The following is a 26,096-nucleotide window of genomic DNA, read 5'->3' on the forward strand; positions in this document are numbered from 1 at the left end:
AAATAAATAGAAATTCTATAAAACATTTGAAAGTACTTCAGGTCATTACCAATTTATTATTTGATCTGTTTAAATTGTTTATGTAATTTATATAATTATAATTCTAAATAAATGAAATATTTCAACATTACTTTTGCTACCTCAATTAAAATTATTTTTTTCTAACTATGGAAATTCCATTATAAGTTGGAAGATATGTCCTTCTCTGAAAAAAGGTTGTACACCGCTACAATAAATGTTTACTATGTTGTGTTTTAGAACTAGTTTCTTGTCACCTTTTGTTATTAAAGTTATATATTCTCTAATTGTGTTATATTTTATAATTAGATGTGTCACTTATCTTTTCTGAATGGAGCTCCACTTGATGCCATTTCTCAATTCAGAAATCATGTGGATATATTTAAAAATAAAGTTGGCCATCCAGAATTGGCCTTTGAGCACAGTGCTTGGATGTCTAAACAGTAAATATTTTATTTGCTTTTTATTTTGTTTTGAGACCTTTCTTATTTTTTTTAAAGCTATTATGTGAATTAGTTATTTCATTTAAATATATATCTTTAAATTCGCTACTATTATGTCTTACATTTTATGTACTGTATTCCTTTAAATATATTTTTTAATGTTATTTTTAATTTTATACTTATAGCTGTAGTTGTTTGTTTAAATTTTCTAAAGTCTTGTGAGTGTTTAGGATTTTTTTTCCTCTCTATGAAATTTACTTGTTAACATACTCAAAAGTTTTTGGTCTTTCTTTTGTCACAATTTAAGGTAATTTAGTTTAGGGTGTAATCAGTATAAATTAGGGCTAATATGTTAATTTTATGAGATATGTTTAATATATCTCAATTTACTGACTATCAAACTTAGAAGACTAATTATGAGACATGTATAGGTCTACCGTGAGAGGCGTGGTGTTAATTTTAAAGTTTTATTTTTAGGACATTTATTATTTTTTCTTCCCACAAACAGACAAGTCAAAATACAGATTAAGGTGATTTTTATTTATTTTATTTTATCCTCAATTCAAAACTTAAGAAATAACAGTGCAAGTGATGTACTGAAAAAACTTGGTGAAAATTTTCTGTGATTTAAAATCAGTCAGTATAATAGGGAAATAATCGTCACAAAAAAGTAATAAAACTCTTTCAAGACATTGATTTTAACTAAGACCATAATTCTGCAACAGTAGTCAGTAATTTTAGCAATTACTGTAACTGTTATCGAAGATTAAATTTTTTCCTCGATTCTGCTAATTTACAGGCATTTATTTTTTGATATCTAAATCTTTTTGAGTTGAAATGTTGTACATGTAATATTTCCCTTTTCAGATTTAGTCATTTTGGAGATTTATTTGAGGAAGCTGTACAGCAAGGTTTGGCTGCAATACAAACACAACATCCAGGATTTTATTACCAACAAGCAGCAAATCATGCTTCAAATCGCAAGTCACTATGCTACAAATTGTGCAAGGTATAGTATGATTATTATATTACTAAATTTTTCTCATAGTGTACCATATGTAATCTATTTATTTACTTTATATTTTTATTTATTTATTTTTTGTGTCTATACCTTTTCTCATAAACCTTTTATATTAAAAATTTTTTCAAGACAGGCATTATTGATATTAACACAGTAAAGAGTCTTGTAGCTTTGGTGCAAAACTCAGTCAACTTAAAATATATATACAGTCAGACCTCAATATAAGGTCACCCTAAGGGATATTGAAAAAGTGACCTTATAAGCGGGGTGACCTTTTAACCGATTCATTAGCAGTTCGCAACTAAGCACGTAAATAGTACACATTATAACTTTTTAAAAATGGTTATACAAATGAAAACGATCGGCCATAAATTAAATATTTAAGTCAATAAATTTTAACAGAATTAGTAAAGAATTAAAGAAAGTTATATTTTTAGAAAAAATTTTAATTTAAAATAAAGCTGTTTACAAACTTCCTGAAATTGTACATACATACATTACATCTTACCTTATTTAAAATAATCATTTATGCAGGCCTGTCTCGTTTTGGGTTTCATTTTTAGAACAATGTTTTCTAGATTTTATAACTTCTCGAAATGTTCCTCAGCTCCCTCATGGTTTGTAAAAAAATTTCATGTGACATTTATTGCATTGAAGGCTTCCACTTGGGTTACAGCTACAGTTTCAGGATCACTGTCATTGTAATCACTGTCCGCAACTTGTGAAACAATTTCAGAAATTGTAGCTTGTTCATTGGCTGCAACATTTTCCTAGAACTCGAGAGGGGTAATTGCCTTGTAAGGAAGTTAAATAGGATTTTGTTTGAAGCCTCAGATAAAAGTGACCTTATAAGCGGTAACGATTTTTAAAACTTGACCATATATCCGATAATCTGTAACAAAGAATTTCTATTCAGTGAGCCGGGACTTTGGAAAAGTGACCTTATATCGAGGTCTGACTGTATATATGTATGATTTTCCTTAAAAGAAATTAAAGATCTGATATTTTTAAAATTTAAGTAAGATATGCTGATTTACATTAATTTTATTTCTTTATTATTTTTTTTTTTGAAGTTGAATTTATAAATGGTTATTAAGTGTTGAAAGCTTAAAAGTTATTAAATCTGTAATATAATATTTAAGGACACATAACATGATTTTTTAAAATTTAAGTAAAGCCATCCTGTAATTGTTCGTTATGGTCCTGGGAGGTCAATGAAGATTAAAGGACCAAAGTTTTTAGACGAACAGTATGATTTTGGCTATGTGATTATTCATTGTGCGCAAGCCACCTTTACTTCTAAGACAAATTGGCCAATTATTCAGAAGCTATTGTGTTTCATGTCTCCACATAGGATAAAAGCCCAATCCTTCACAATCACAGCTCGGTGCCTCTAATGACAGTGCCATGATAGCTCAATTTATGTAATTCTAATAAATATTCCTAAATTTATTATGTTTCTTTCTCAGAACTTCAGGACATAGTTATTTAATAATTTAATGCTCTAGAATACATTTATTTTATTTCTTTCATAAAAATTTAATGCATCAAAATTGTTTCATTCAGTCTTGACTCTGGCATGCTTTTTAAATTATGTAGTAGTTTAGTTACTGTTCGAAGTTATCCTTAAAATATTGCAATATATTTTTTTTTTTATGTGTGTCTTTTAGAACATGGCTGATCAACCTGACTTTTCAGTGTTAGAGGGATCAGAATCACTGGAATTTTATGGCCAAAGAGCATGGAGAGCTTGTAGTCAAAGTAATTATGTTATTTTTCTTAAAATAAAACTTGTTAATGTTATGTGTGCATTTTGATGATTGTCTTTTAGTGCAATATTTCCCAACCTTTTCCCTTTACAACTTTTTATCTACTGATTGGATTTTCACTTACTAAAATGATACTTAGCATTTAGTAGTATTAGGAATAGGCATTAAATATGCTAATTAAGTAGCAATTTTGAGTCAAAGAATTAGATGCAAAACAAAATTTTCTTCTAAATGAATTACCTAAAAATTTTAACCATCATAATATTTTAAGGAGTCAATGCATAATATGGGAAAATAATATAAGATATTTAAATTTCACAGATCTCAGTAAATAAAGGTACTAAGAGACTGTCTTTTATTTCTTTAAGATTGGGAGGCGATCAACAGTACACAATTGTAAACAATTTTGTACACAATTTAAAATACTAACATTTTGAATGTTAAGACATGAACACTTGAAATGAGTGTCAGGGCTTAAAGATTTTGATAATCAGTAGCTTTCAGACAGGAAAAAAAAGAGCAAAGCATAATCTTCATTTCATCAGTTCCGTGAAAGAGCAACCTTTGAGCTTTCATACCAATTTATTCCGTTAAAATGTCACTTTGTCCCTTCATCCGATCAATTGTTTAATTAAAGAAATTTGAATTTTTTTTACCTTTTACATACTACTTGTGATCTTTCTAACAGTTGTAAAACACCAATTTAAATAGTTAGTTCAAATTCAATTTTTTGCTGGGTGTTTTTTTGGTATGAAATTTTTAGCTTTTCTAAATTTTAGTTTTTTTAAATTGATATTTTTATTTAGCCTGTTTTTTTTATGTGCATGATTATCCAGTTGAAGTTGGTGAGCTTTGCAGTAAATTATCGCTCAAAGTTGAGGTAAACAAAAAAACAAAAGCAGATTCATTGCAAACAATAAAATAACAACAAATAAACAAAATCCACTTCATTAAAAACAATAAAAATTAAAAAAGCAAATGAATTTCAGTTGGTCTACTTTTGCTGTAATTTTTTTAGTTGTTTTCAATCAATAGTAATATCAAAAGTGCTATCTATTAATAATGATATCAAAACTTTATCTAGCCATATCCTTTAAAATGTTAATTATGTATTTATACACTTTGAAAGACCTAAAATAGTGAATATCAACATCTGGTGAACGTTGATACTCTTATAATCCCTTAGATAAATATTAAATTTCCTCATTTCTCTCTTTCTTGGCACTACTTTTTAGAGCAGGTCAGAGCCAACTCAAGGAGTTTTTTCCATTGGAGTAATTTCATAATCAATAACAAGAGTAACCGGAGTGTCAGTAATTTCTCTCTTATACTAGCATATTTCACCATTCGTTGCACTATTGAATGTTAAAATATTCTATTGTAAATAGTGAATAATAAATAAAATATTTTTGTTCAATATCATTACTTCTATCTGACTCCAGCAAATGGTGATATTCTGCCTGGTCCTAACGAAGGATTGTAAGGAAAAAAGCATACTCTAAGTAATTTTTTTATTCAACACTCACTGCTGAATGTCAGGATTTTCTTATACACATGCAAAATAAATTTTGGCACATTCACAAAAGGGATAATGTGAATAACTCCTGATTATGATTATATCTGATATTCTCAGAAAGAAGGTGACATTTACTGAATTTTAGATTTTCATGATAATATTCTCCTACCTGCTATTTATTATGAATTTTTTCAGGTCTTGAACCACCAGATCCCCAGAAAGAAATGAAAGGTATTTTAGCTTTGAAATACAAAGAACTTCACGATGTGGATCACTCAGTAAGTACAGTTTTGCTGTCATTTCATTTTTCTTGGTAATATTCTATCTCCCTATTTTTGTTTGATATAATTAATTTTTTCATGTGCGTTAATATGTTCACTGTAATCTTTTGAAATGTTTAATTACTTAAATTGCTATCAGTGTTCAACTTTTACATAATTATTTTCCACAAAATGTCTTCAATAAAAAGTTTAGGAACTCTTTTTTATTTCAAAAGCATTTTCAACTAATAAAAGAAAGAATAATTTTGAGTTGGCCATTAAAAAAAAAAAACTATATGATTATGAAAGTTCATACACTTCTTCCCTCTCTTATTTTTGTAGCTTTCTTGGATATCCCTTCTAAGCTAATGTATTTTATTGAAGATCTCTATTACAGTTTGCTTTTAGCCTTTACACTACAACTCATTTTACATTTGAAATTGATATTCAATCTTCTGTGTTTGAATGATCGTACTTTGGATGATCTTTTGTTCTAATTTATGTACTTGTTTTGTTTTAAATTTATGACTAGTATGTTTTGTTAGATTATTTATATTTCTTTTTATCTTGTTTAATTTTTTATGATTTGAAAATTAAAATATGCATTTTTTTGTAAAGAGGATTTTTTTTTCAATCTACATGCACTCATTAAATACTTTTTTTTTAAATTTACAAACAATTACAGTTTTAGAGTTTAAGAAATTAGATTTAAAAAAGAAGTTTCTATCAAGATATCTTAAAATTTAATTAATGATATAATAAGTTAGAGCAAGATGTAATATTTTACTATGTACGTTTGTATCTACCTTATTGAATAAGTCATGAAATATTATTTTAAGAGGCAAAAGCACGACTCTAAAACTTTGTGTTTGCCCTGGTAGATTTAAATTGTAATATTAAAAAAAAATGTATGTGTTTAGATGCTGATAATACCTCTTTTGAGCAGTGCTATTACACAATTTAAAAAATATAAATGTCCAAGGATGAAGAGGCAGTTAAGTAAGTAGTTATTTTACATCTAAATATCTATAAACATTAATATTGTCTTTAAAGAATACGCATGTATAGGTGTAGGTAAAGTTTATTAGTTGTCCCAGTTCTACTAGTATTTTTTTGCTAGTTTAATTTTTTTTTCTTTTGCCTATTCTAGCTGTCAATTCTTTTTTTGTATATATTTGCCAATTCTACTTGTGAATTTTATGTACAGTGAAACCTTGATTTAGTGGACACTCTTGGGACTGAAAAAATTGTCCATTTAGGGAAAGGGTACCCTAATTACAAAGTTTAACATCGTAAATTGTTTTTAGAATGTTTTCAATTGTATAGAAATAATTAAATGATCTACAATGACTATCTACATGGATATTTATTCAAACTTTCAAAAAAAAAGAAAATTTATATACAAATTATATGTGAAAGTGTTTAATATAATGTTATATATAATGTAAAGTTTAATAAATACATGATTCTAGATACAGCTGCAGATGAATGAATATAATTTTCCTATTAACGCAGATTTTCACGTTAGTCATATGATATCGAATACGAACTTTTAGTTCCCAGTCGGTTTCAATTATTAGGTTACACCTCCTAACACCTGCCCATCACTTAATAGGGAGCATGGTTAATACCTCCTTTAAAGTAAACCTCCCTCGATTCACAGAAAACAAACGAAATCAATGCTTACCTGTAAGATACGAGGACCTGTGGAGTTGATATATTCACAATTAATCATCTATGAATTGTCTGAATAAATGTTTCATTTATATGAATACCTCGAAGATTATATTTCTATTATCTTTTTTTACCCCAACTGTGTTAAATACAGTCTTCAAATTTATGAGAAAATGAAAGAAATTTTCAGTAGAAATATTCAGTAATGAATTGGGAGCATTTAAGACGTCATTTCAGGTTGTGAGATCCCACAACCTGTGTCGTCCAGATGAAAAGATCAAAAGATGCAGCTATCCGAATGAGCAGTATAATTTTCCCTCCTTGCAAAGATCAGTCGAGGTGATAGTAGAATGATTGATTAAGTAGTGAAATAGCTTAATGATATTTTTAGTTATAGATAGGGCAAAACATTTACATGCTTTAAAAATTTTGAAAAGTTGCAATTTAAACCAGAAAAAGAGGAGTTTTTTTTTTTTTTTTTTTCCAAATTTAGAAAAAAACAGTGCCTGGTTTGAAGCGATTAAAAAAATAATGCTTCAGGGCAAAGATGACTGTCCCGTTAGGGGTGTGTTACCTTAGCGGAGAATGTACATAATGGTTTATTCATAGAAAATTTACAGGGAATTAAAAATATGTCCATATTGAGAGGCATCCATTTTGCAGGAGTGTCCATAACAGGAGGTTTCACTGTATTTTCATGGTTGCAAACTCTATTAGATTTTCCAATAGTTCACTTAAGAGTTTAAATAGGTGATATAGCACTAGATTATAAAGGGAGCTTCAATAATAACAATAAGTTTGAAACTGTTTTTTAAATGTCACAAAGAAATAATGGAGAACATTTTGGTGTTGGCAAAATATTTTTTCAAAAATGAGTCACCTTACTGTTTTCCTTTTAGGTTTGGCAAAATTGAAAAAATCATTTTCTCAATTATAGTTTATTTTTAATTTTTTTTTATCATTTAAAATTATGCTCACTAAGACCACTCATAAACGTTTTAGATTTTCAAATCAGTTTTCATTTTTAGTGTTTCTTTATGTTTTGAGATTATTGAGACCAACCACACCAATAATTTGAATTCATTCATCAGTTTTGCTTTCATAAAACCTACTGTTTTACTATAACTGATTTAATTTAAATACTGAAGTTTTTGGAGGCTATGGCATGCCTCCAAATCATAAAGATAACCATACTGTAATTATATTAAAATTATATACTTATTATAGTTATATTATTAACTATATAGTTTTTATAGTTATATTATTAACTATATAGTTATTATAGTTATGTTATTAACTATATAATTATTATAGCTATATTGTTAACTATATAATTATTGTAGTGATACTATTTTATTCTTAAATATTTACTATTTTGTGCCCATTTTCCTGTGCAAATATCAATTTTATTTCTATATATTGATGTACTTCAATTATACTTAATTTTTAGCTGTTGAAATGGGAGAAGAATACTATTCATACAAAGATTACAAGCAAGCTTTGACGTAAGTATACTACTTATGCATAGAAATATTTCCATGTGTATATATATATAGTAGGTAACTGTTTGCCTACATGTCTTCGTTTGTACAGTAGGGAACCGATTATCCGGAACGGTCGGGACCATCGCTATTCCGGATAACTGATTTTTCCGGTTTTCTGAATCGCTACAAAAAGCCGTTTTTTTTTATTGTTAAACCCAACTAAAAAAATAAAATATTTGGAAATAATTTTAAAAATAAGAAAAAACGATGAAGTAATACACTAATGATTATTTCCAAAATGATGGTAAGGTAAACATCTTTAAAAAAAGAAAGAAAAATCGTAAAATCTTAAGAGGAAAAAATTTTTTTTTTTAAAAATGGCGAGAAAATTTATCGAATTTCGTTCCGGTTTTCCGGTTTTCTGATTTCCGGATAACGGGTTCTGTACTGTATTTACAAATGCTTTTTTACTATGCTTATGCCAAGGTTTGAAAATTTTTGAATACGAAAGGTAATAACATTAATTTTAGATATTGGTGATATTTGATAATTATAATAATGGTAATATTTTAATCAAATCTTCTTTTTGCATTAAATCATTATTTTCCTGCAGGTGGCACAATTGTGTTATCATTTCCTATTAAATAAGATTAAATATACTTTTTTAAGATAGAAGCTTTCTTTCCACTTATAAAATGTGTTATTTATTCAACTTAGTAAGATCCTAGTAAAAAATAATTTTAATTCTATAACTTAATTTACTAGTATAAATGAATTTTTAATCATACTTCTCATCTTATATTTATCTGATATTGGAATATGTATACATTTTTAAATTTTAACTGGAATGCAAAAAATTGACTTTCTTCATTAGAATGTCTTAAAAAAGATTTAAATTTTTTAAACATCATTAGTCTGTTTATATGTAGTCTTAAAAATACCTCCGTTTTAAGTACTTTGTTTAGTTTGGATGACTAATCTTTAATTTATGCATCTATTTATCATGTGATTTCAGGCTTTTGAAGCATGTTCTTTGGGACTATAGACTTGAAAAGTGGAGACCTCTTGTATCAAGTATACTTATTACTGCATTGAGATCAGCATATTTATCGGCCAATGAACATGATTATATATCTTTAGGAATCGAGATGATCAGTAATTGTATCCTTTATTGGTTTAAAGGCTTTTTCTTGATTAATTTTGCTACAATTTTAAAAATTTTAGCTGAAAACTAAACTTTTCAAAACATTTTTAAAGTTATTAAAATATAAATTTTGTAATATCAGCTTTATTGGATTACTTTATAAATTGTTATATCTATATCAATATAGGAGGAAGTGGTGTAAGTTGGCAATAAACTGTTCGACCTAGAAACTGTCAGATTTAATTAAGATATTTATTGTTTAGTTGTATACAGTATATCATTCTGAAAAATCATTGATGTACTTTTTATTTAAAACAGATTTTATTTTCTAGAAAAAGTTTAAGTGCCTGATAGTTAAGTGCCCCTCTAGTTGGGTAAAATTGAGTATACATGTTAACTCAATGGGAAATTAATAAATTCCAAAATTTTAAAGAAAAATTAACAAGCATTTCTATTTTATGTGACAGTTTATGAAAATTATGTATGTAATTTATATGTGATGTGATCGAGGGCTGATTCAAAGGGGTGAGGAGAAAGAAAGCCTGGGACTTCTGAGAGCCTGACCACAATTTCTTACAAAAAATGAAGTACTTATTAATTAATAAAAAAAAAAAAAAGAATGCCAACGAATTTCTTTACATTGAAATAAAAACTGCAATTTTGAATAAGGGTTTTCAAAATATGAAAGTAAGGATTTTTATGCTTTGAAGAAGAGGCCCACTATAAATTTAATCCTGCAACTCATAAAACCTTTGTTTAGCCTTGAATGTAGTTATCTTCTTTCTCTGCTGCTGTGCAGCTTTTGTAGGCTCGACATAGACTTGCATCGCTCACTATAAATTTTATTCTGCGACTCATTAAACCTTTGTTTAGCCTTAAATGTAGTTATCCTCTTTCTCTGCTGCAGTGCAGCTTTTGTAGGCTCTACATAGACTTTCATCAAGGGGGTGGGGACAAAATAGGATAGTACTTAGTCTGAAGAGTAGAAGTTATAAAAACGTAGCAGAGCAGTTCTATTATTGGACTAAATCCTTATTATTTTTTAAGATATGAGTCTTTACTAAACGTTTAATAAGCTAGACTAAAAATAACTTGTGTAATTGCAATGACCAATAAATAAAGCTAGTTTAAAAACTAAAGAACATTAAAGTGTTAATATTGTAAAACAAACCTATCTACTCAGATGCATTGAATTAATCAACCACAGCATGCTAATACGGTAGGTCCTTCTGTTCTTGACTTGTAAACTGTAATTCGCAATTTGTTTGCTCGAAAACAGAATTAATTTCTACGCAATTGAGGTACCTGTTCTCTCTCTACTACCCAGCGTTACCCCATTCTCTTTTTATATTATACTATTTTTGAATTCATTTATACATTTTATATTTATTATATTATTTACATAGATTTATTTATATTATTAAAATGAAGTAAAATTTTAAGACACATTGTTTTTAAATCTTTTATATTTCAAAGAAATAATATACTTTGCTGATGCACTTTGTTTCCTTAACTTCAAACTTTTAAGGGATTATATGCAGTATTGATGAAAAAAATATTGTTCAAAATAATATCAGCAATCTACTATCAGTAAGCACAAACATTTACTAGAATTTGTTATATTAATTTTTTAATGCAGATTTTTAGTTTGTTTAAAAATATGTATTTAAAATCTTTTTCTAAAAATTTACACATTTTAACATACACAATAGATGCAGTAACTTTGTTTTGTTTATTATAGACATGAATGTAAAACTTGTTGTATGGAGCAGAGGTTTTCAAAAGGTTTATCGCAGATCCCTAGTGTTACCCTAAAGTAACAAGGGTTCTGACAGTTATAACTTTAAAAAAAGAAATGGCTTTTTAAAATCTATAATTATATTAGTTTCCATCCAATATTCCATAATTTATTCAATGATTTGATTATTTTTCATGAAATTATTTATGTAAAATGCTAATGAAAGACTATAGCAAAATCAAAAAAGAAAAAAACATTTTATTTTCCATTATTGATGTATTAAAAAGAAATACGAAAAGGTTATACATACATGTATTGCATAAGCATTTTTCAAATTTTTTAATTCAAAATTACTAAATTCAAGAATATAGAATTATATTTCTCTGATATATATATATTTATATTTCTCCCAGTTTATACATTCCTATTTTGAAAACCATAAATGCATTTGCCAAAAACAAATTCAAAACTAGAAGCCGCTCCACATCTGTGAATTCAACAGTCTGACATTTTACTTAATTTTGAGATTCTTAAAATGATTAAAAAATCCATCTTCTCATTATATTTATCCAAATTGATTTGAAGTTTTTTTTGGTTAGTATATTCATATCTGCTAATGAATTTTACTTAGGATTTGAACTTTATTATGATTATCAAACAGTTGTATATTTTGTACCTCAATCATTTAGGGTTCCATAAATGGAAATAATTGGGAGCCCTTGATCTAGAGTTTCGATATAGTGAATAAATTCTGATTTTCATTTAGGAGAACTTTTTGAATCATCATCCTCATTGAACATACTGCCTTATCCAGTTATTAATTATATGCCTTATCCAGTTATTATGTTTAAAAGTTTTGTTGCTTATGTTTTTTAAAAATATTCTTATATTTTCTTTTATATCTCATTTCAAAATATATAATTAAAACTAAGCTGAATTTAAAAGAAGTACGCTTTTTTACCTTTTTAGCATTTAGTTATTACAAATGCAATTAATAATCATTATTACTTTTTGAAAAGGACTGAAATCAGAAAAAAAATTCTTATACTTTCATAAAATGAAATAATTTTTATTAATTAGTTTTAAAAATTAATAAATGGTCTAACCTGTTTAGCTCTTTTTTTGTAAAGGCTTTTACGTTAACCTTTAAATAATATGTACTTCAATGTAGGTAATTTTTTTTCATAATAACATAGTGGATCTACATTATAATTTTTTTCCAACCACTCTATTGATATTACGCAGGTTAGCACTACCTCCTTGGGTCTCATTTTATGATTGGTTTGAATTTTAATAAATTTCTTTCAGTTTCTTGATTGAATTATTTTGGAATATGGTAAATAAAGCTGAAAAAGCCTAAAAAAAATAGGCATACCAATTATGTGTATGCTTAATTTTTCTTAAATCTTTTGACATTGTTGTTTTTTCTTTAATTATTCTATTTAAGGTTTTTAACCTTAAAATACATTTGCTGTAACCCAATTTAAGAAGTTTTTTTTTTAGGAGGGAGCATAATGGTTAATCCTTATAAGCCCCTTCCATTTCATTTCATTCATTTATTATTCGATGTTTTTTTTTTTTTTAGCTTTTGGTTATTACTATAATCTTAAAATTTTTGATTTGTTGGTTAAATATTGATTATATTTAAACAAATAATGCAGGTATGTTGGAAGAATAATTTTCTTATGAATAAATAATTAAAAAGTTTTGAATAAATAATTTCTTAAAATTTTTTTTTAAAAAAGTACATAACACTTAAATTATTTTTATAACTTAAAAATTTTTATGAAACTGTTATACATTTTGTAGAAAAAACCACTCCAGCCAATGCCTGGAATACCTGAACAAGACTGCAAAGAAGCTGAGAAGTTATGGATGGAGAAATTATCTAACCCAGTTGAACCAATATTCACTATCCAAATGGCATCAGTTGTTCCTTTCAGTGAGTATAAAATTACTTACTACATTCACACTTACTTTAAAACATTGTTCTCAGAAGCTCTATCTGCAACTGAAGTTGCAATGAGGAATTAAAACCTTAAATTTAATTACTTCATGGCAGTTAATACTTAAGAAAAGACTTTTTGAAGCATTACAGCAAACTCAAAATTAGCTCTACCCACATAACAGTGGAAAGCCATATTTTCAAAGAATCAAAAAAAGAATTGAAAAAAAGAAAACAAATTTCTTCATATGCATCAAACAATATAGGGCGAAATTGATTGTACTCATTGCCATTAGGGGGGCTAAATTCAACAAATGATAATTAAAAAATTATCTGCAAGTCGGCACTCATTTGCCACTTTTTTCATCGAAAATGCCCACCTTGTGCACTTTATTACTGCACCCCATGTGCACAGATTTTATTTTATTAAATATATAGAATTATGATCTTTTATACTATTATGAAAATTACTTTATTTCATGCTTGTTTTTTAAATTTTTTTCATTTTAGAAATAAACCTTGTAATGTTAACCATGTTTTGAATAATACTTTACAATATTAACATCAACAGTTTTTTAATCTGATCGCTTTAAATTTTTCAAAAATCTCCATTTGCTAAAATTTACTACTGGATAGGTCAATTACTAAATTTCCTAATTTTGTCTTATATCAAATAAAAATTAAAGTTAAGCTAAATTTCAGTAAAATTCCTTGAGTATAGGATTTAGAGCAATTTTGAATTTATGGGTCAAAAAAGGAGTGTTTTAAGACCCTTTTAAAAATGTTACAAAAAACATATGGAAGAAAAGAAAACTTGAGTTAAGGCCTTTTAATTCATTACAACAGAACTGCAAGTAGGTTATTAGCTTTGAAGTGTATCTGTGGTCTTTCTCTACATCAAAATCTTTGTGTAGGTTATTATATTCACTATTTTTTTTAATATTATTTTCATATTAATTTTTTTAAAGAAACTATGTAAACAATTTTTCTATATATTCAATTAAACTATATATTCAATTATAAAACTTAAATTAAATTTAAATTAAAATAATGTCTTATTAAATAAATAACCCCAAAAAACTGGATCTGTAACATATCATTCGATTAAAAACTTTGAACTACAGGTGGTAAAGAAAAATCACATGTGATGATCTTGTTTTGTTTTTCCCCTTTATTTCTCTGTTTTTTTGTTGATAATTTTAGGTTTTATTTTTAAAATCACTATTGTTTCTTCTCTTTCATGTCTGTCTGGCAAGTCGTGAAAATGGGCACCTGTTTTTGAGTGCTTAAAACATGTTGACTGTTATTTCCAGTTTGTACATTTTTGAAATGAATGAAATTTTTAGTCAAGTAATATGTCTTGTGTCAAGTAATAAAAATTTATTCATTTTTTTTCTCCATAGCAATTCACAATCATGTGAATTACAAATTTCACATTTGATTGTTTCTTCTAAATAACTTAAATCCATTTGTTTGGTTCAAATTAACTGTGTTTGGTTGTTAATAGGGTTTGAATTAGTCTGCTTGTACTGATAACTAGCGTACTGTATAATTTTCTAATAAAACCTGGAGTAGAAAAGTAAAGCATTCCCGCAACTATCTATTGTGATTCAGGAGTTTGCAGAAGTTAAGGCTCCACAATTTCTTGACCAATGGCATGGCTGTAGCAATGTGGTCAGCATTGCATACAAGTTGCCATTACTTCCCATCTAAGCTTTACCTATCAATATTGTGGGCTTCAAGAAGAATTGAACCCCAGTTCTTCACTACGGCAACTAAGAAGCTTTAACCACCATATCTCATCTACCTACACTACCTCTCATTAATTTTAATACATTAATCGTTTTTCACGAAACACACTAAGTTACAATATTCTTGCTCAAATACAATCTTTTATTATTGCAAAGGCACATATTTCATTACATAATCTAGCATGTATTTCAAAATTTTGTATTAAATCTTGCTATCAATCCCCACATGCATTGTGGTCATTATATTAGTTAGTTTGTCCAAAATTTTTAATCTAATATTACTCCAATTGCATTGAAACACCATTCTTAGATTAATTAGGCACGTAATATTTATATCTCTGTTGTATTTGCCCAAAAGATTCCCTTAACAGTATGTGTATTTTGCATAATATGATGCAGTATTCAAAACTATGCTCTGTAACTTTGAATTTTGAACAAAGTTATTGAACGATATTTTTATCCTTTATCAAGATTAATGTTTGTTACAGTTCCATATTTTTCATACTTTTGAGGAAAAATTTAAGTAATAGTGATAATAAGAAAATTTATGAATTGAAATTAATTAAAAGTAGATTCTTCTGTTAAGACTACTGATTTTAAAATTTATAATATTTTTTATATAAATATCTTTTTTTTAACCTTTATTATTTTGTTAATATAAACTTTTTTTTAAATTTCAGTTGAATGTAAAGCTGGTTTTGGCTCAGAAACCTACATGGCAGATCAACGAATAACTGTGACCATCTACCTCAGGTACAATGAAAAAAAACTTATTTGTGTTACTTAATATTTTTCTATAATATTTTAAATCTCCGTATTGTTAAAATGTTTTTCCATTAATAAGTGAATTTGATTTTTTTAATACAAATTATAACAAAATTATTTATATAAAAATATACTTATAATAAAAAATATTTGCATTAAATATTTCTATTTGTTTCTTGAATTTTTTTTACCTATTATATATATCTATAGATTTTCTGCAAAAAAAATAGTGTGCTCTAAGTATTCATATATGAGTTTTTATAACTGTGCTAATTAAAGATAGTACATCTTTAAAATTCACTGAACTGTAGGGTCTAGTATGCCTGTCCTTACTCTGGCTATTACTTTTATCATGTATCAAAAAAAAAAATGGTGTTCAATTCTTTAAAATTTGTTGTCAAAAAAAGTCTAGTTTTGTGTTTGTTTTATCCTTTAATAAGTGTAGAGAAATAATCTTTATTTTAAACTTCTTTTTGTACTTCTGTAAATTTACTAAATCTTGATTTTTCTGACTTTATAATTCCTAGCGGTTTTTGTGTTGCTATATTTAACATATATCCTTATACATATTTTTTATAGAATGAATTGTCCTCAGCCTATGTCATTTTCTAAGTTGACTGTCCTCTTCAATAATGAGGTATTTTTGTATTAATAATTTTTTCAAAGTTTTGTATTTTTCATTTTCTTCATTTACTATTTCACTTTTTAGAATCTTCATTGCTCTGATTTCAATTTTCTGAAGACTGCAAATAACAGTTCTGTGTTATTTCACAAAATCTGTATCTATTTGGAGAAATTTTTTTCTCCACGATTTAAACTGTTTGAAAGTTAGATTTATTTCAAAAATTAGGAGAAAATTTTAAGGGGGTTGGAGTGAAATTTTAAAACTATATACTTACCTAAATTTACAGTCTTCATATGCTAAAGACGTAATATGTTTTTATAAAATATTTAAGTAATACTAATAATTGTCTTTCTTCAAAAAGCTATTTCAAAGGCTTATTTGTTTACAAAACACATTAAATAAAGTATTTATATTTAATAAATGATTTTTCAAGTCTTTATCTTCATTGTATCATTTATTTATATGAAGAAGATGCAACTGGGCAAATTTTAGTGTTATGCCTATCTAACAAAATTTACATTTCATCTTTTAAATCAAATTATATAAGTTTTTCTGAGAGTGAGTTGCCCTTCTTATGTTTGAAACTAAAATAATGTTTTTAACTCAATTTACTACTTACACAACTTATTTCTTCTATTATATTTTCAAGCTTTCAAAGCATTTAAATAAACTTAATTTTTTCGTTTAAGAAATTAATCATTTTAGGTTTATCAATTGTTTTTCAGCCTATATTCTAGTAAAACTTGTTGCTTTTTTTATTTTTGACACATAAAAAATTTATATATAGTTATATAGTAATATTATAATACTATTTTTTTTTAAATTCTAACGTTCATTTCTAATTTTTTAATTTTCATTGTTTGTTATGAGGTTGCATTAATTACTTTATTTTATTTTATTTTATTTGCTATTTAATAGAATTAATTTATGTTATTTTCATTTTTGTTTTCTTTGGTGTTTTATTATATTTTCTAAAATATAAATGCCTGTTTCAATGTATTCTTATTCAATGCTTGTAATTAATTAAAAGACAGTATTTAGCTTATTTGCTGCTGCATACAATGATTTTGGAAGCGATTCTCTTAGTTCTATACTAAATAAAAATTATTAAAATTCTGGTTTTTATCATCTTATAATCCATGATATTTTAATTGCTAATTTTCTTTTTTCTATAAATGAGCTTTTAATTCAATAAGTATTCTCTTTTTATCTTGCAAACTTCTTAATTTTCAAATTAAAAGTATTACCATTAAAATATGAGAAACTAAATATTTAATGATGTGTTAACATATACGTTTGTTAACAAGTGTCAACATAGCTCTGTCAACTTACTAATAAAAGGAAGGCCTTTAACTTACCTCATAATCTCATACCAATATACGAATTTATTTTATTGACTTGTTAAGACACCACAGAGTTGTTTTCAAAAGAAAAATCAAAAATGTAATCTATTTTTTGATCAATATAATCATAATGATAAAAAATTTTATTAAGTAGCAAACTTCTTAAAAAAAATTTTCAGTTATAGCATTTGAAAGAAGAACAAAAATCTTTGTTTTTTTAATTTTTGATGGTCTGAAATAATTTCTCTTCTATTAATGAGTTTGTAACACTGACAATTCTAGAGGAATTTTTTTATATCCTAAGCCGTTTTAAATTGTCATTAAAAAAAATAACTAACATCTTAGTTTCTTTGGCTTTTAATGTTTTAATATAAATTTTTCATTAAAAAAAATGGGCCCGTAATCTCGAGAAAGTATAGGTTATGTTACAAATTTTAAAAGCTTTTGCAAATATATTTTTGAATGTAAACAAAAAATCAATGTGATATTTTTTACTTGTGGAATCAAATCTCAGAAATGTGTCAAGTTAAACGTTTTATGAAAAAAATAAGCTAAGTAAGTTCTGTGATGAAGTAACATTGCTTTGTTTTTGCATTTCTAGCATTATAATAAATTTTGTGAAGTTCCTTGTACTAATGAAAACACTGCTCTTTCGGATGACAAGAAGTTGCATAAACTGTACTTGGTGCCTCGTAACACTTATACCTATACCTTCAATTTCATCCCTCATTCTAATGACATAGGAAAAGTTATCCAGGTTAGTTTTCAACTTATTTTATCAAATATTAATCAGCTTATCATCTATTAACTGCTGTCATTATAGCCTAACTTTGATGTAATGAACTTGAAAGAAGACACTAAAAGATTTTGAGATACTAAAAACTATAGTATTTTTGTAACATTTTAGTCAAAACTATTCTTAATAAGAACAAAGCAAAAAAAATTTTACTTTAAATAATGCAAATCCCTTTCTTATTTGACATTACATTTTGCATGTTTGATCATGTTCTTCTAAAATATCTCATAATGCTGTGGCCTCTTTTAAAATTTCTGTTTTTTTTCCTATTAGTACTTACTGCAACATTATTGTTCACAGTACAAGTAATTCCTCATAAGTATCAGTTTCTTATGAATTTATTAAACTAGCAAGCCCTTTAAAATCTTATAGGCAAATCTTCTTATCTATGTATGCATATTTTAGTGTCCACTTATTTAGGAATAGATTAAGTGACTTCTTTTCAAACATGGCAATATCTTTTCTATTGTGGCTTCAAGAATAGTCTTTAAGAATTAGGGAAAAAAATATTTTTTCAATCAAACAGTTTTGTAAAATTAAGGGAAACCGAAAAATGTATTGATCTAAATGATTTTTTTTTTCTATTACCAAAGTAAAAAATGCCTGGGGAATTAAATTTTTTTTAATGGTGAAAAATTTATTTTATCAAGATATGTGATACCAAGGTTAAAATATATTTAATTATTGTAGCAGAAATATCCTTAACAGATTCCCTGATTATCCCAAGGTAACTTGGGTATGTATATATTGCAAATATTTATTATCCTGAGTAGTATTCGGCCGAAAGCAAAACAAAAAATAATAATAATCTGCTATGATTGGAAGTTTGCCAATATTTATTTGGGAGGTTTGCTATTTGTGGGACTGCAGACGTGTTTTGTTCAATTGTATACACTATGGTTGATGATTTTATATAGAAAAAAGAGTATAAAAAATGGCTTTCTCTAGCGAAAGTAATGCAGATGATTTTTCAGATTATGAAAATGAGAAAATATACAAAGATTAATATTTAACTTTTTTCATTTGCCCGAAATAATTTGGGATAGTAAACTGATGGTAAATTAAATATTTTTTATGCATAAAAGAATTAAAATTTTAACTTAAAACTTGTGTATTATGTTTTGTTTTAGTTCTTTGTATTTATTATTGAAATAAAAAGAAAATATGTTGATTTTTTGCATTTTTTTTAAAAAAAAATTAGTAAGGAAGTGGTTAAGGAGAGAAATACATAGTTAAAAATTAAATACATTTCACCTAATCAAATGATTGTTAATTATTCTTTATTTGTGATAAAATAATTAAGTAATGCCTAATATCAGATACAAGCATTGATTGTTTATAATGAGTTAAGAATTACTATCCTTCTAATGTTACAATAAAATATTTTATTTTTAGGAAATAATGTTTTTCTGCTGTTTAAGTGAATAATATTATATGAAAAAGGTTTAAATGGAAGACATTTTTATTTATCTTTGGTGTCGTTACATGAAAAAGAAAAAGAAACTCGTTTCCTACCAGCAATTTTACCCTTTGTTTTTATAAAACAATATGTGTTCAACCACCCCACCCCCTTTGTTACCTTCTTCCTAACAAAAAAAAAAAGAAATTTCTGCTAAAATAATGCCATTTTTGGTGACCACATATCTATTATGCCTTCTTATTTCCCTTTTTGACAACTATTAGCAATCATTCTCGTCAATGAGGTCAAAAGGTATTAAACTTTATTTCATTTATTTCTTTCATTGTTATGATGTGAAAACTTGTTATTCAAACATTTTTGCCATAGCCATTTCTGCTTTGTAATTCATTGTACAATCTGTGGACAAAAGCAGTGTACTCTGGGCATGTATTTTAAATGAAAAAAGTTGTTGAAAATGAAAGATAAATATGTCTATTTACTTTTCTAGTCTTTTTTTTTATTGCTATTTTAACATATGTCTCTTGCTTATAACGAGAAACTCACTCTAACAGCAATTTCATCTGCTATTATGAATTATCATTTTATTTGTCTTTTGTTATATACGTCGTGAGTCTGATATAGTATAACATAGTTTTTTTAATGCAGATAACATCTGTTGCACTTCAAATGGGTTCTCCAGATTATATATGCGCTGTGCTACACTGGACTACACCGCATGAGATATATCCTGCTGAAATATCATATCCTATAACCCCTAAAGCTAGCTCATTTAGTGATGATCCTACATTTCAACATATTATTCCTCTGTTCCATGCTAGGTGATTTTACATTCTCTAATATTTCTTTATAACTGTATCATAGTTTTGTTAAATGCAGTGTATTCTCTTTAAAACAACCTTCCATTACTGTGACCCTTTTATTGTGATGAATAATTTATAAAGTACGATTTGTTGTTCCGTGAATGCAATATTATATTATAATCCATTAAAATCTCTGTACTGAATTCTTCACTTGTTTTTTTTTTTTTTTTAATTTTCTTATAAATCTCTTAAAAAATGTTTGTCAAACATTTTCATATTTTCTGAAACAATTTTTAAAAGCAATGTTTGCTTTTGCAGGATTTTAAAGAAATAATTTAAATTAATATTTCTTCTTTTTAAGATAAAGCTTTTGTAGGCTTAGGCACGCATCAGATATTCATATTAGATCTAAACCAAAATTTTAAGAACATTTTGTCGTGGAGTTTTTAATCTGAACACAGATTGAAATGTGTGGTTACATGAATGGACGTGTGCAAAGTGTGTGTTTACAAAAGTGAACACAGCTGGAAATAATTGGTTACAAAAGTGGACACTGCTACAAATTTGCTTTTTCAGCTTTAAACCAAATTTATCTACTAAATGATGAACTGTGTACTTACTTTAACTTTCTTATTTAAACATTAAGGTTAATTGACTTATCTAAACACCTCAGGCATCCATCTACTAAATAATTTTTTTTTTTTTTGCATTAGGCTAAAGGAAAGTAATTCTGAAAAATAAAAAATATTATTTTTCAAGAAAATTAATGGTAAAACTAGGTTTTGACATTTAGATCTTTTTATTTATTAAAAAATCATATTTTGCTTAAAATAGTTTTTTGCCATACAATAATTTTTGCATTGCACTTACATTAAAAAAATAATAATAATAGAATTGAAGGAACATAAATATGTATTTTTTCTTTTGCTTATTTATATCCTTTCCAGTGAAAACAGTCTTCTTTTCAGGGGTACCTAATCTATACTCTGTTTCAAGTTAAGAAAAAACCAAAAACCATTATCCCTATGGAAAGAGCCTGTTTGTATTTAAATGTATGTCAAATCATCCTCCAAGAGCGAACAAAAATATCAACAAAAACCCAAACTCTTGAAACAATGTTGCACAGCCTTTTTTTTTTTTTTTTTTTTTTTTTTGCTTGCTTTCTTAAGTCATGTGAAATGAGGAAAATAAAACTTATTGAATAATCAATTCGCGATTAATAATAAATAATAAATATTGTTTCTTGCAAACTCTTCTACAATTAAACAAAAGTAACAATTCCTTATCTCTCGCATTTGATTTGTTAAGGGCATGTGAGCGTAAGATGCACCAGGTTTAGTGGTCCAATCAAACTCAATGCTCTTGCAACGTCATATAGTTGTTTCGTTTTCATGTACAAATTCTCTCCTTTTTATTCGAAATATGCCCTTAAATCTAGGATTCCAATGAGACTTTGATACTATAACCTTTTTTTAATAGTTCTGTGATTTATATTATATGAGATAGCATTAATTAATTGTCAGTTTGACGTGTTTAACTTTCAAAAGCTTTAAAGGTTTTTGAAACCATATTTGTATAATTTGATAACTAAATAAAGGCAGATGATTACTTAAATCACGAGACTGCAATAGTCTTTTCTTAACTTACAGCAGAGTATAGTGATAATTTTCAGAAGAAATCTGCCATAATTATTTTTTAAATCTGAGGGGGAAAATAAGCTGCAGATAATCTGATAATCCTGTGATGATGAAATACACACAAAAAAATTTATTAGTACTAAAGGATCTAACTTTTGCCCCCTTTCCATATTTTTATCATCCTTGTCATTATTGGTGGCATAACAGCCCAGGTTGGGCATTGCCTTTTTTTAGAAGATTTTTCCAGTCCACTCTTTTGTAGACTACTGTCCTTCAATTCTTTACTTCAATTATAGAAAAATTTTGTTCTGAACAATCTTTTTTTTTTTCTGCCTCTGTCTTTTATTATAAGGATTAACATTGATATCTTTCAGGGAAATTCTGCTTCAGTACATTCATAGCAGGTGGCCTGTCCATCTCATTCTGTTTAATCTGATTGATTTTATGATGTCATCTATTTTATATAATTTATATAGTTCAAAGTTGTATCTTTTCCTCTCTACACCATTGTTAGAAATTCCACCACTACTCTTCTTTCAAATATTGAGATATTGAGAGAGCATTGTCATCTTTTGTTATGAAGGTCTATGTTTCCTAAGTATATGTTATAACTCATTTATAAGTGTTTTGTAAAACAATACTTAAGTTTTTCTTTTGATTAAGTTGAACTTTAAGAGGCTACTCAAAACCAAAAACATAAATTCCTAAAAAAAAATATGTTTATTCTATGAAAATATGTTTTTGTGTCTGATTTTGTAACATAATTCTTGGTTTGTACTAATTAATTAACGTTATAATTTTCCTTTTAATCATTAAGATTAAAATTAACTTGGTGAAAATCTGATTTATTACAACATCGGTCATTCAACACAATATTTTTTTTCTCATTGTTATTCCTGCCTCTTATAAATTCCTTGAATCTTTAGAATTTAATAGCTTTATATTACCATATTTACACTTAGATCCTCATTACTATTGTTTGCAATATAATATAATTTTCTACAATATTTTTTTTAAAATTTCTATTAAAATATTACCTTTTGTTTTAAAAACATAATTTAGAGTCTTTTATTGTTCTGTTTTTAGTGTCCTTCCCAGAAATGCTCATATTACTATTGATGTTGATCACACTCCACCTGTTCTAATTAATGAGTTTTATGCTTTCAATCTTTCCATCACAAATGATGAAATCTCCCAAATAGAAAATGTAGTCATCAATGTCGGCTTGAAGGAAGGACAAGAGCAGTTTGTCCATGAAAACAGTGAGTATTCTTTAAAGTAGGAACGTGTAATTATTATTTTACTTTTTGAATCTTTTCTATGTTGGAATAAATAAGTTTATCTTAAATGACAAAAATAATGGAACTGTTATGTAAAACTAGTATGCAATTGTGACCCCTTTTCAAAACACAAAAATCCTATTTTCATAAACATACTGAAATATTCATTTTTGCTTGTTTTATTGCACTTCTCTGCTCTTTGCGGGAAATTTTTGCAGAGGTTTAACAGGATGTTTCCACATAATTTGAAATAGTCATTGGAAATAGCCAAGATGTTCATTCTGGATTTTTATCTTTTTTTTAAAGTTCTAATTGTAATTTCTTTCTTTTTAAGCTCATATCTCAGACAAAATGGAAAAACCACAGCAATTTATGCAATATTTAAGTGATTTACCTCTGGGAGAAATAGCACCTGGAGAAAAGGTACTTTCTTATTTTCATCAGATTAATTATACAATGTGACATTTTAGTAAAGGAAAACTAGCTTTAAATTTTTACAAATAACATGAATAAAAAGCCATTTATAACATTACAGTAAATCTTCTCTGTAGAATAAATTAAGTTTCTATGCTTAAAACAAACCATAGCATGTTCTTAAACCTAAAAATACCATGTTTTCAATTCTCAATTTGAAGTCAATGGGAAATGTAGTAAATTTTAATCCAACAAGTATATGCATTTTTTTTCTTCAAAATAATGGCATACTTTATTATATTATGCTACAATTATTTACATTACTAGTGAAAATTGATAATTCACATTGATTGATAATTCACATTATAAGTTTTAAATAATAGTTTTAATTACTGTTCATTTGTATTTTTAACTTTTCACTATATTGCCATTGTAAAGTTATGTCCCATAACTGTGAGTTATTCACAGTAAAAATCATTTTATAAACAAATGATAAGCCATGAAGGCATATTGGTTAAGGCACTGAACTGCCATTGTTAAGATCCTGAGTGTTATGCTCGATAACAACATTGCAAAGCCTTTACTTCCCTTGACCACCTTGGCTAACAACTTGCTTCTGCAGATGTCCTTGACCTTTTTTTAATAAAAACTATAGAAGGTTGTGAATATTTTTTTTCGAAAAATCTCCATTTAATTGTTTTGAAGCAAATATGGGAGTATATTTTCAAGAAGAATCATCTTAATTCAAGAATCATCTTAATTCAAGAATCTCTTTCACCTTACTTAATACGAGGTAGAGTAAATAAATTCTCAGAAAGGTTGCCTACATTCACACAGGTGTTCATTTGAGGTGAAATATTTTTTTAGAGTTAGACAGCAATAATAACGAAAATATACAGTTATCTGGAATTTATTTCTGGTACTGTCGACGTTAGCTGCAGGTCATTTCTGACGAAAAGAATTTTTGATTCATCGGATTCATTGAATCTCGTCTTTAGAGCAGCGTTCAAATATTAAAATCTGAATTTTTCTCAGGAAATTCCTTCTAAGACTCTCAAAATGCTGAATAAAGCATATAGAAATGATGTGCATATAGAAATGATGTGCATAGGGAAACGAAACGCATAAAAAACAGCTGTGTACAAATGGCATAAGCATTTTTGTGAAGGTCGCACAAGCATCGAAGATAATCCTCCGACTGGGCGCCCTCCCCTTCTACCGCAAACAACACTGTTGGGCGCTTTCAAGATATCATGGGTGCGGATAAGCGATTGTTGATTAATGCTATTGCCTCTGAACTTGGAGATCCTTAAATGAATATGAGATACAATTAAGCATAAACGACCTGTAAAATGGGCTACAAATGATTGGTTTCTTTGGCACAATATTACCATACTGGAACACCCTCTTTGTTCTCACAACCTAGCACCAGCTGATTTTTACCTATTTCCACGGCTGAAAATGAAATTAAGTGGACTTGAATTTTGTGTATTCAAATGAGGTGATTGAAAATGCGGACTTCTCAAAAAATGGATTTCCGGAATTTTTCGAACAGTTATACGAACATTGGAAGAAGTGTGTAGATGCAGGAGGAAAGTACTTTAAAGTCTAATAAATGTAAATTATTGTTTTTCTTTTAATAATTTGTAATTGACCTATTCCGGGAACTTTTTGACTTTGCTACATATTTCTCAGGGATCATATACGGTTCCAATATGTCCGTATAGCCTATTGAGTAGTAAATAAGTAGAGAAAGCAGCATACTTGAGATTATAAAAGACAATTTTGGAGAAAGGGAGATATGGGCCAAACTTATTGTCTGTTTGATGAAATATCTCCATTTGCTAGTTGTCTTGAGCACTAGCAGTCTCCTTGGTTTCTACGTTGAACCAATCTGAGTTACAGGGTTCGTACAGACTCCGTATACTTCCTTAGAAACTCCTTGGAAATAAAAAAAGTCTCCAAGGAGTACTTGAAACTACTTAGATTTCTAAATTAGTCCTTAGAAACTCCTTAGATTATTGCATTACATGGATGAACTTACTAAGTCCGCTGATGAATTTGCTGTCCAAGCAGGTAAACGAAACGATATGACTTAGCTGTCAAAATCTGATAGTTAAAGAAAAACTGAAAAAGAAAAAAAATTCGAATTGCAAAGAGCTAGAAGAAAAAATTAACAGCAAATAATTTTAATTTTACATGTTGCAAGCAAACTTAATTAATGATTTACTGGGATTTTTGTTTTTGTATAAA

The 26,096-nt window shown here is 27.2% G+C and overlaps 1 protein-coding gene across 6 annotated transcripts in view; it reads left to right on the forward strand.

The window, feature by feature from the left end:
* Positions 1 to 26,096, forward strand: part of gry (trafficking protein particle complex subunit 11 gry) — a 52,802-nt gene that overhangs the window by 14,248 nt on the left and 12,458 nt on the right. For all 6 annotated transcript variants that reach the window (XM_043052586.3, XM_043052587.3, XM_043052589.3 and 3 more), the window contains exons 9-23: positions 328 to 461; positions 1,329 to 1,470; positions 3,153 to 3,243; positions 4,963 to 5,045; positions 5,948 to 6,026; positions 8,152 to 8,206; positions 9,201 to 9,346; positions 10,858 to 10,919; positions 12,877 to 13,009; positions 15,444 to 15,516; positions 16,108 to 16,165; positions 18,098 to 18,253; positions 20,358 to 20,530; positions 23,236 to 23,411; positions 23,764 to 23,852. In XM_043052586.3, coding sequence (XP_042908520.2) covers positions 328 to 461; positions 1,329 to 1,470; positions 3,153 to 3,243; positions 4,963 to 5,045; positions 5,948 to 6,026; positions 8,152 to 8,206; positions 9,201 to 9,346; positions 10,858 to 10,919; positions 12,877 to 13,009; positions 15,444 to 15,516; positions 16,108 to 16,165; positions 18,098 to 18,253; positions 20,358 to 20,530; positions 23,236 to 23,411; positions 23,764 to 23,852 — 1,650 coding nt within the window. The remainder of the gene's footprint in view (positions 1 to 327; positions 462 to 1,328; positions 1,471 to 3,152; positions 3,244 to 4,962; positions 5,046 to 5,947; positions 6,027 to 8,151; positions 8,207 to 9,200; positions 9,347 to 10,857; positions 10,920 to 12,876; positions 13,010 to 15,443; positions 15,517 to 16,107; positions 16,166 to 18,097; positions 18,254 to 20,357; positions 20,531 to 23,235; positions 23,412 to 23,763; positions 23,853 to 26,096) is intronic.

This window comes from Parasteatoda tepidariorum, chromosome 5 (genome assembly GCF_982258835.1).
Source record: "Parasteatoda tepidariorum strain Cologne lab strain chromosome 5, Ptep-v5.0, whole genome shotgun sequence".
In the NCBI taxonomy this organism is placed as follows: domain Eukaryota; kingdom Metazoa; phylum Arthropoda; class Arachnida; order Araneae; family Theridiidae; genus Parasteatoda; species Parasteatoda tepidariorum.